At 37.9% G+C, this 12,342-nt stretch overlaps 1 protein-coding gene across 1 annotated transcript in view; it reads left to right on the forward strand.

Annotated features, from left to right (window-relative positions):
- The window catches only part of LOC109961621 (cadherin-12-like), a 98,933-nt gene that overhangs the window by 37,675 nt on the left and 48,916 nt on the right, over positions 1-12,342 (forward strand). The window contains exon 3 of the mRNA XM_020602592.1: positions 9,408-9,702. Within this exon, the coding sequence (XP_020458248.1) occupies positions 9,408-9,702 (295 nt within the window). The remainder of the gene's footprint in view (positions 1-9,407; positions 9,703-12,342) is intronic.

The raw sequence follows: 12,342 nt of genomic DNA on the forward strand, positions 1-12,342 counted from the left end.
CAATACATTCTGGCTTTACCTTGTCATAGAATAAAACATATAAGACTGCAGTTTATGATTATTGTGTGGTGCATGAAAAGGATACAGAGATTGGAGGGTACAAAAAAATTAGACTGAAAGAGAGACTGTACAGAGTGCTTCTACCAAGAGCTGTCATTCTTAATCTCACCAGGGTTAAATAAGATAACACAGAATCTAGATTCTCAGTGCGTTTAAAGAAAACATCTATCAGCAGCAATGGGCAAGTTACTAGGGAAAAATTATAATACTAATTACTCAGCAAAACAAATGTTACATTAACTGTTACTTTACTTTCATCATTTCAGTTGTCGGCTTCATCAAAGCTGCCTTTAAACAATTTCAAATTCGCCACACCCACTTTGCATTTTTTTTTATTTGCATCAAATATACATATTTGTTTCCATTAAATGTCTGTGCATTAGCTGCATTAGTTGTTTGGCTAAGGTGCACTCAGCACTGGCAGTCCGTTTCTGAAGTGTGACGTAATGCTCCACTTCCACGTCCATGCTCCCCCAAACCCAAATGATGGAGCTTGTCACCCTCTGCACAATAACCTTTTTTTTTAAGTGAGGCATTCAAATTCTTTCACCTCAAATACAGTAGTCAATGTAACCGTTCTACTTGGTGGCATAATAACCAAACTTTGTTACACATCATAGTACATTATTCTGACATCTGTATGTTTATGTGTATAGTTATGCTAACTAGCTACATTACGAGGCAGCAAAACTGTGCATCTTTAGAAGTTTTATTTTTATTAAGTATTAATTTAAGAATATTGTGAATTATCTAATCAACTGTAGCCATTTCTTCTTCTTCTTAAATGGGTTGTTACGTCGCTACTACAAGCGGACAGAGGCCTCGGGTGTTTTTCTCAACAAGTTTCACATTGTTGTGTTGCCATACCAGATGCTAGATGTAGTGTTATAGGCATTACTGCCCATACAAAGTTTACAACACATGATAATGTCCTTTGCACTTTTAACTAACTCCAAACCGTGAGAATACTTCCTGCTGGTGAAAACAGGCCATCCTCCAATCTTCATTTAGCTTTTGGCTAGAGGCTGGCGAGAACCTGGCCATACACACACGTCATGAGATTGCCCACTTAGGACAAAAGTCAAATCATGTTCTAGAAACACGTTAATACATCATTTTTGAAATTGTAATCCCTTACACTACATATTTCTTAAAGCATTAATAATGTTACTGTAATAATATAATTAATATTGCATAATATAATTATAATAATACTGTACTAAGTAATGTGTTTGTTTAAAACTGCAGCCAGTTCAAGAAAGAAAGTGCTATACACAAGTCAGCACACACAGTGAAAGTTAGAGAAATTCAGTCAGTTTACATGGAGTCACGCTTAGGACCTTTAAAGAAAGGGGAGAAGAAAATCTCTCAAATCTTGCAACACAGAACATGCAGTGGCATGCTCCAGTGCCCTGTTTCTCACACCTGCAGACAAAAGGTCGCTCATTTAAATAAAAGTCAATAAACCACCTTGGCTAGAAAGGGCATCCCTGTTTCTCCTACAACCTATTTATCCCCTTGCTTCCTGCCTGACAAAGAATGACCATCCTTCTTTTATTGATGGCTTGTCCTCCCTGTCCCACCCCACACCTGGTTTAGATTTATCACTTATGTGGAGCCCACAATTTCATCTTCAATGAGGACCTATAAGGACATAAAACCCAGCAAGACTAATGCACAACAGAGGTGACACCATCTGACCATAAGAGATTTATAAGACTTACTAGTGAGAGCATGATCCATGTCATTAAAAATGGTTCTGTTTAAATGCCACAGCTGTAAAATACCTGAAAAGCTGAGGCCCAAAAGCAGCAAATGTGTTTAGATGCTATGATGATGATAGCCACTGTTGTAAAATGCTTCAGTGAGCCAGAACCTATTTAACACTGACTCCAAAATCACAAGCTCATAAACTGATTGTTTTGCACTGTTCTGTGGAGAGGTCTATTCAGTGATGTACAGCTAGGCAAGGCTAATACATGCAGAGCAAAAAATACACATATTGTATCACCGATAAGATGAATCGCTAGCATTTATACAGTGTGTTAATAAGAATTATACTCTGATATGTTTGAATTAAGCGTGAAAATTCCATAAAATGTGTATAAAACTCTCTCCTATAAAATGCTCACGTGATCTTTCCCCTTAAATTCATCTAGAAATTTGTTGCCCAAGTAATTTTCTGTCACATGCTAAGTAATGTGAAAGGATTGCTCTCCTGGAGATTAAGCATGAAGTGTGCCAGTGATTCAGCTCCTCGTTAGAACATATTAAGAGGTTCAGGGCATTTACAGTTGTAATGTATGTTGATGATGAATGTTGCAAAAAATTCTGAAAAGAACAGCTGAAGTAAAAGCTAATGATGCCATTCATCTGTTCTGCCAAAGTAATATATTTCATATATTTTGTCCTCATGGGTAATGGGCTTTTTCCCTGAATTTCCTGGATCATATTTCCAAATGGTGTTCTAATGTCCCAATCAGTATCACTTTCTAATGTGGTCAACATTCCTCATTTGTATCTTGACATTGATGGGTGGGTAGTAAAGTGCAATTTTGTATGTTGTATCAATATCACTGTATTGAGTGGTGCAGTGGTTAGCACTGTCACCTCGCAGCAAAAAAGGCTCTGGGTTTGAACCTGGTGACCGACCGGGGCTTTTCTGTACGGAATTTCCATAGCTGTTTCCTCACTATTGGAGCATAACAAACAGTATACCCCATTCTTCACCCTGCATAACCTCCCAGATTGACGCGGACTATCCTACTTTGTTTTTGCTCTGTTTTGTCTCGGTTTAGTGGAGAGGGATGGCAGCAGCCCTCTCACACATGCAATCACAGCTGAGCAGAGGGAAAACAGAGGATGTGGAGGATCACTGCATAGTGCAACAGTCAGCCAGTAAGGGAGGCTCTGTATGAGCAGTTTATCAAACAGCTGTTGAGCAGGTAGAACACAGACTTGCAGAAATCTTGTCTTCAATGCTTTGTCTACAGCCCACTCACTGAAGTCCCCCATTTTACCTCTACACCTTCCCCCCCTGAAAAGGAGACCTTGATCTCAGTAGGACATCCTGGTAAAATAGAGGTTCTTTGTCACTCTGTTTGTGCTACAGAACGTGGCTTCTTGGGTCTAACAAGTCCACTCCCATCCTGGCTTGTACATGCACAATGAGCTATACTGGTTTGAAGACTGCGTCTTATAACCTCAGATCATCTAGGGTCTGGAAGAAATGTGGTGTGGATTTTACTTCATAGGTGTGAGTGTGAGAGGTTGTCTCTATGTGTCAGACTGACACAAGGAAGTTTAGATAATGGATGGATGAGTTAATGTCTAATCGTGTGATTTGAGAAGCAAGCCTTATCCCCAGTCTCTAAGATCAATACCAGTCATGTGATACTGTATGTCAAATCATTTTGGTAACTGTTATTAACATATGATAAAACTGTCACACATTGCATCCTATTAGTTCATAAGGTTGTTGATCTAAGTAACAGTTTCATTACTTGTACAATAACATGTACAAACTACATCCATCCACATTCAGTGAATGTAGCTGTTTGGGTTTTCATAAATGCCTGTTTGCAATTGTAGCACTGAGTTGCTCTTTCAACTTTCAACTCCCACACACACACACACACACATACACACATGCACAAAGCAACACATTTTCTGTGGTTGCATATTTATCAGTATAGCCTCCTTTGTGCATGTGTGCTTTTCTTCCCCCCTCCATTCCTATTACCTAGTTGAGGCATTACACAACCCAGATAGCAAGCACTGAACTGTCAGCACCAAAGAAATGGCCCACAAGCCAATATCGATCAGCTATAATAAGGTTGTAGCATCTGACACAGTGGGTTTCTTTTCCCATCAGCAGCTCACTAGCACACAACCTGCTAAAGCTTACCATGTAACTAGCATTACATGGCACCGGCCTGACTGGGCACCTAACCAGACAACATACCAACATGCTGCACCACACTTTTGGGCTGAGAGGGCAGTTATTGAATGGTTTTTTTTTTTTTTTACGCTATTTTCAGACTTAATAATGAATAGCAGAAAAAAACATTCAAGCCAGCAGTGGGCCAGGCATGTACACAAAACCCCAAAGGATATGAAACGATTTACACTACTAAACAGCACATAGTGTGAATTCTGATGGGACATGCATTTAATATACAATATGTCCTGGCCTGGCCCTAAAACACACCATTAAATATGGATCTGAATATAAATTTATTCACAAAGTACATCTACAATAAACCCTTGTACATCTTTACCAGGACATATACAGTGAATACCAAACACATAAATTACATAATTTACTGAGGTATTTAAACTATGTTCTAACTATTTTAAGAATGTTTGCTAAGTGCACGTATATTTAAAATGTTTCAAAGAAACCCATGTCTGCCTCTCTATTAATCATTTTTAAAATATATACTTGATTACCATTGTTAACTCATTGCTTTGGCTTTCAATGAGCCATGTTGGCTCATTATCAGAAAAGAGCTGTGACTTCCATCTGCATTTATAAAAGCTCCTTGTTGCACTCATTTAGTTACAGCACTTTCCTCTGATATCACTCAGATTAATCAGTGTACAGGTTTACTGCATAGCTAGCCATGTACCATGTGCTTCAAATCCTGGCAGTAACAGGGAACCTCCTTCTCTCAGTCAGGAGTCCTCGGTGAATCAAAATTATTATTTAAGTATGTGTAATAGCTTCAGTCGACAGAACTACAGTGTTTTGCAGTGATGATTAATAGAGGATGCTCATGGGCTCGCCAGTATTTGTCTCGACAACATGTCTGATGCCCTGACAGGCCATTTGCATTGGCTCAGTAGTTCCAGATAGGGAAAAACTGCCTAATGGTTGGAGAGAACACTTTGAAAATTGTAGGCCAAAGTTTGTTTTGAACCCTGCAACATCTAATGCATGTCCCTAAAAAAACCACCCATTCTGGCAAACTTAGGTTTCTCTGAAACTGTTTACATACCTTTGAAAAAAGCATTAACTGTCTAAAATGTAAATATAAAATGTCTGACAGTCGTTCTTGGCACCTTGAAAAATGAACACTGAGCAGTCAGCAGAGAGAAAAAAATCATGAATGCAAACATAATTACTCAAACAGATGGTATGAGTTTGGATAGTAACAGGAATCTTATTTCAGTTTCTCTCACTACCTGTTTCTTTTTATAGCTGCCATGTCAACGGCTACCCTGCGCAGAGCATCTTGCTAATTATGCCTATCATGAAAAATGGAGTGTAAAGACATTTTCAGTATAATATGGGTGCATGTTATCATACTGTCTATATGAGCCAGATCCCAGTCAGTCTCTCTGTACATGCTTTATGTTTGTATGTTTGTTTTTTTGAAGTTTATCACTAATGCCATCATTTGAATTGTGCATGCACCAATTCTGCTCTGTTTATTGACGTGTTACTAATTGGAAAGAATTGTTACAAGAAAATAAGTCGGTTTCTTCCCTCTCTTTCACCTATTTTGTTTTGACATAATACTACCTCTTTTCTACGAGTGTTTGGTAGTTTAAAAGCAGCCCTTGTCTGCCTCGCTATTAATGAATCATTTTAAATTGATTACCACTGTTTGAGTAATGGAATTTTTAATTAATATAATTTAACTCCGACTTATAAATAATGAGACGATATGCCTTTTTATATTTGCATTTGCATTTCTTTTTCATATTTAACTGTGTAGCTATGAATCGATTTGCACTTGTTTCTCTAGGGTACTTGTATTGATTTTTTTTAAAAAGTGCCAAGGTTTTTTTCTCCTTATTAAAGGACAACTAAAAGTAAACTCCCCCATTAACTGTAAGTAAGCTTCAGTTGTGTTGACAGTTATTAGGGTATGAATTTGGCCTGTTAAACTGTTACATGTCACTGTAGCTAATATAAGCAGATACAGACTGGGTGTACAACAGGATAATGGCACCAAGCCTTAACAATACCAGCACAGAAAAGAAGAGAATAGAAAAGAGAAGACTAGAATTATGTCTATTGTTAGAAGCATGTTGTATATGTGTTGCCGATAAATCAATCCCTGAGCAAAACCAGCACGGTATCCAAGTCAAAAACTAATTTAGAAACGTGCCTCGTCTCCCAAATAATAGACAACTGTGTGGTTCAGTGATCAGCACTATGGCGTCCAAGCAGCAAAGAACAAAACAGGGCAGAATAATGTTCTACCTTTTAAAGTCATACAGCAGAGTGGTCATCTGATTCAAAATTTCATTTGTGTGCAAAATCATCAAAATAGTAATTGCCTCTGCTTCATGCATACCAGGTGTTTTAGTTTATCTGTAAAACACAATTTTTAAAATCAGCATGTCATGAAAGATGTTCTGTGGGCTAAGAAGAAATTCAAAAGCAAATATTCACAAGGTCAAAACTTTTTTTTTCTCAGTACCAAACAAAAAGCTGTGCATTTGTGCACACACATGCACAGAGGCAAATGAGCAGCACAGCAGCCAGCGAAACAATGGCACAGGGAAGGAGAACCAAACAGTATAGTGTAGAATACAATACAATACAAATACAATACAGTATTACTTCAGTGCAATACATGCCTTTGCATATGTGTACACCCATACAAGCACATAAGACTTGGCAATATGAATATGCCAAGGTGGAGAACAAGCCATCTGTTCAAGGCATCCTGGTTCTACCCACACATCATTTAATATGAATGTAAGGTTTAACCTGTCCCAATTGACATGTCACTAACATGAAGCCAGGCACATTTGCAAGGCTGATCAGAGCTCTACTGTCAACTGTGGAGCTTTTTTCACCTAAGTCTTTTTGAAGGATTTTTTTCCAGCCTCAAAATATCTGGTGCCATTCCATTGCACCTTTCCTTTATGGTTGTTTTGACTGTGGTAAACATTACGTAGGTACACCCAATTCCAGCCTTTCTTAAAATCTGGAAATAAGGAACAAAACCCCAAATTGTCGGACAAAACGGTGGCTGCCAAGTTCAGTAGCCATCATGGGATTCCAATTTATTTGAAGCAAGGGTGGTAATACCTTATCTCATTCTCTCATTTTCTCTCCTTGTTCTATAACAAAAGGATAACATTTTTGCTTCTCCATTAAAAGTTCCATAATTCATCTGCAACTGCTTGACATTGCACAGGTGAGGAGGTGATAGATGCGTTGTGGTCCCAGTTGAAATTGATATGTAAATTGTAAGTGCAAAGTCACAGCATGGTTTTTAAATCAGGTTTGATTGTCTGTTAGTAAAAAAGCAAAATGGAACAAAGAGTCATCTTTGTTATTTTAAACCGACATATAGATGGGATAATGTTCTCTGATACATTTAACACTCAGTCTTTCAAAGCACTTGAACATGTTCACTTATTTTTAAAGTTTCCATGCTTTCACTGTTGTGGCATTTTCTTTGTGAGAGATGACCAATTTAAACTTTAGTCAGCCCCTAGTTATTTGCTCAAGAGTGTACAAGGGTTAACTTTCCTTATATCAGAAACTAAAGGAAATCTAAAGGTGACCACACTTATGTCTTATGCTAAAAGTTTGAGCCACAAAAAAGGTCTGCCCCATGTCAAAGGCTTCTTCAGCTGCAACCCAGAATTGTGGCCTTCTTGGAAAAAGGCTGATCATGTTAATCTTGGCACTTAAAACTAGACAGTATTCAGAGAGTGCAGACCTCTGCCAAAGAAGCCCAGTTTCAGGAAAACAAACTCCAGCAACACTTGCAGTTTTTTGAGCAACTTTAATAAGAAGACCAACACATTTCGGCATGAAGTCTTCATCAGTGTCTGTTAAAGGCACACACCAGAGAGTCCTATAGGTAATACCAAATTTAAAAAAACAAACCTTAAAAACAATCAGTCACATACAAGCTCATACATGTTGGCCAATAAAAATCATAAGTGAGTTAGGTGCATGGCCATGTGGCCACAGACCAATCACATTCGAGGGTCAAATTGACGGAGAAGCACCAGGAGTGTCTAATAATTGACACAAGTGACACCACATCTGAAAAACCTAACCTAAAAAAAAAACACATTCTACAGATTGTGTTCATTGTCAAAAATGTTATTTGATTGAGTTTTCATGTTTCATGTATTAAAAAGAATCTTCATTCATTTCAATAGGAATGAGTAGTGCACCATGGGTGAGAACATCATAATGCCATGCTATGCCTGTGTGAACTTGGCAATTTATACTGAATCTGCATTGACTCCTGGTGTGTTTGTGCTTGTGTCTTGGGTTGTTTTGAAGGGTAACCTACAGAGAATTAATAGCTACATCTCAGATATCCTCTTTGTTCCACTGGCTGGCACTACCATGGATGTTTAGCGGAAAATTGACTAAGTGCAAATAAAGGCTTAATATTTACCTGTGGGGTAGAGAGAAACTAAATTACTTTTTAAAAAGCCAGCATTAGAGTGAATTTATTCATTAGCTGTTGCACCAGCATTTAAAAATTCTTGGGTCCTGGGCCATACCCTACCTTGCTGAAAAGTTGATCAAAATCCATTAATTACCTTTTGAGTAATGCTGTGAACAAACCAACAAATGCTGGTAAAAACTACTTGGCAGGGGTAATAATACACGTTGCCTCAAGCCAGCAGGTTTTCTAGTCAGCCAGCAATAATGTATGCCTCTGCTTCATTGCTGGTCTCCTGGAATAAGATTGCTGTTCAGCAGTGTTGGTGGAAATTCCATCCCAATGACAAGAGGGCAAAAATCCATACTCTATGTGGTGATGATCATATTGCATTAGAACCCTTAAATATTTAAAAGGCTTTGAATTTAATGACTGATCTCTACAGGTAAACACAACTATGTCAATAGACTTTCTGCCACCAGCCCAGAATGTGTTTGTGTTGTACAAAGAGAGCTGCTATGCCTTGGATCTATATTAACCAGGATGCTCTCTGGCTGGAGAAGTGTTATTTTGCAACTGTGCTGAGTGAGAGTCATCACAGACCTCTGCTGCCAGGTAAATGTGTAAACAGTTGTTATTCTGGAAAATAAGAATTTACTTTACAGTCTGATCTTTGCCAATGAGAGAAAAGGTTCTTAACTCAGATGAGTGAAGACGGCAAAAATATCACTGCAGCATAATGGTACTGAGAGAATAAATGTTTTATGAGAGATTTAACTTCATTAATCTGTGAAAATATGATCATTTTTATTTTTGTCATCATGCAAAGACATGACTCTGCACTTTGGTGCACGGTTTATCTGTGAAATATGTAATGTTCTTTGACAGCTCTTTCTCAGTGCTTTCAGTGAATCGCTATCTGTGCCAAAGTTTGCACTCAGCCTGTCCTCTTACTCTTTTGTCTTGCAGCTGCATACTGACCTTGATAAAGGGGAAAATGTGGTAAAATACACTCTCTCTGGGGAGGGGGCTGGGTCCATTTTCACAATTGATCAAACAACGGGGGACATCCATGCCTTAAGGAGTCTGGACAGGGAGGAGAAGCCTTACTACACCCTACGCGCCCAGGCCGTTGACATCAAAACCAACAGACCCCTAGAACCGGAATCTGAGTTTCTAATCAAGGTTCAAGACATCAACGACAATGAGCCAAAGTTCCTGGAGGGACCATATACGGCCAGTGTCCCTGAGATGTCACCAGTAGGTAAGTTACCATATGACTTTTCCTGTCCACTAACAATAGAAAAGCCAGTGCATTCATTAATGGACTGAAAGAGTAAAAGATTTGTTTTCTCCTCCTGAGCTGAGGAAGACAAACATTGAGTTTCAGGAGCATCACTGGTACAACCAGAGGGCAAAGCTGTTCCCTAAGCAGATTTTGACATTTCAAAAAACCTGTTATTCTTAGTGTGCCCTGATTAACTCTCAAGCTTTGTCTTTATACTTCCTCCCAGGGAGAACAGATCAAGGTAATTTGCTGGGAGAACGGTTCCTTCTCATCTGAATGGCAATGAAGCCCTTAAAACTCTAAAATCAGCCGTGTCTAGTGTATGGGTAGAAAGCAGGAACAATGCTGCGTAGCCCCGGTGAACACTTGAAATTACATGCTGTTCTGAAACAGTTTACTGTAGAATCAGATAAGCTTTCAAGCTTATCAAAAACAAACTGTGTGACCGTGGAAGCTTAGTACAGAGATTAGCTTAATCACTACCCACGTACGATCACATAGATGGCTGACAGATAAATAGTTTTAACTGAGCATTATTGAATATTTTTGTCATTATTTGAGAGAATTTACTAAGCAATTTCTAAATGTTACCTTGCTGTGAGTTGAGATATATGCTTATTTTTTATTATTATGGCATAATTCTATGTAGAGTCGGCAAAACCTGCTTAAAATCATTACTTTGTTGTTTAATTACTCTGCATGGGTATCTACCTTTATAGTGTACAGGGGCATTACAGTGGTGTAGTAAGCAGGGAGTCATATTAATCTTTAGTATGAGTCATGCCTCAAAGACTAACATCTGGATCTGTAACACTGCTGGATAGCATCTTTCATTAGATGTGACTAATTGCTGAGGAGGCCAAGTCTAGTATTTTATTTATTATTTATGTTGAATTAAAATGCTGTTAAATATATATCAAAATATTTGAATTTTAAAAATGTTTTGTGGTTTTCAGAGTACTACAGTAGAATCATTTAATGTGCACTTAAACTGACAACTGGTGCTTAAATTATGCAAAGTAACATTTGCTATAAAAAATATCATTGCTGAGGATCCAGTTGGGGGTTTTAAACAAACCCTCATAATTTGTGTGAAAAAGTCACCTTTACCTCTAGTGCAAAAAAAGTATCTTTATTCTGCAGGAGGTGCAACCATTATATAAACATAAAACCAACTTAAGTCTTAATCAATATTTATACCAGCAGGACTTCAATCAGTGGGTTCATTAAGGGTTACACCCCTCCTGGGTGCTTTTATTTAGCAGAGCAAAACAAAAACTAAAAGAGAAGGATGCTGACCATAAATATGCAATAATGTTCAGTAATGCAATAATCTAGAGACTACTTAGAGCTGTTGGCAGTGAGTTTAACCCTTATTTATTTACAAATAAAGGCACAAATAAAAAAAATAACAAATGAGTGTAGTCTGATTAAAAACTGTGTAATTACTAAAAACATTTTTGGCTTGATGAATTTGTTGTTTTCACGCTCTCCACAAACTTTTGTCAATATCAAACATTTAAATCTACCTTCGCTGAAGTCCTTTACAAGTTGGTCCAGTCTTTTTATTGCACTAATTCTTCTCTTTGTCTTCATATTTGAATATGAATATGTTTTGTATTTCAAATGAAGTCAGAAAATCTGTGTACAGTGTTATGCCACCTTAATTGGTTATCTGTGAAATGTAATGTAAGTAATTTATTGGACATTTTAATATAAGAATTGCAACTAGTATCTGCATTGTCCATAGTTGTTTACAAGCACTGACCTCAAAAGCCATTGCATCCGCATAGTTCTCACTCACGAACCTGTAATTCTACAAATAGGACTTAGTGAACTTGTTTATATTTTCTCAGCTACGGTAGGTAAAGGCTGTTGCTTTCATCACCTAGAAATGTGTAGGTGTCAGCTACAGTTTCACTGCATCTGAGCTCTTAGCACTGTGGATTTGTTCTCCCTTGCTGAAGTGAAAAGGTGTTAATGTGTTATCTATTGTATATTTGTGTAAAACACAGTTCTTCTCTGGTATGTCTAATCAGGAATGTGCTGCTTTGCTAGATACTATCCTATTTAAAATACAGCAAGTTCTGGCACTTTCCAGACCACACAGGTGCCAATCATCTGATTAGTGTTCATAGTAAGCATTACACAAATCCTGCAGCAGAAAATATTTGACATGTTTTAGATGCAAGTTTGTAATGATACATATTGTATGTGCATGGAGTTGTCTGACTGTGATGGCATTCGTGCAACTTGTCTACAAGTAATCATTCTAAAGAATCTCCCCACCTGCTCAGGAAACACCAACCTTGTCTTTGTGTCCTAAAGAAGACCCAAGCTGACAAGGCACTTTTATTGGTTTCTCAAAGTGGAAGCTTTTGATTGATTGATCAGCACATTCCTGATTAGACATACCAGAGAAGACGGGAGGTGGTGTGGCTTTGTACATAGATAAAAACTTCTGTTATGAAAAAGTTGAGAACATGTCAAGGGCGGTTGATAACTTGCTGGAGTGTGTAACTGTAGAAATATCCATGGAAAAAAAGAAAAAGGTTGTAGTAAGCTGTATTTATAGAGCACCTGGAGCCAGCATAGAAAAATTTAATGACTGGATGG

The sequence above is a fragment of the Monopterus albus genome, unplaced genomic scaffold (assembly GCF_001952655.1).
Source record: "Monopterus albus unplaced genomic scaffold, M_albus_1.0 scaffold3.1, whole genome shotgun sequence".
Lineage (NCBI taxonomy): Eukaryota > Metazoa > Chordata > Actinopteri > Synbranchiformes > Synbranchidae > Monopterus > Monopterus albus.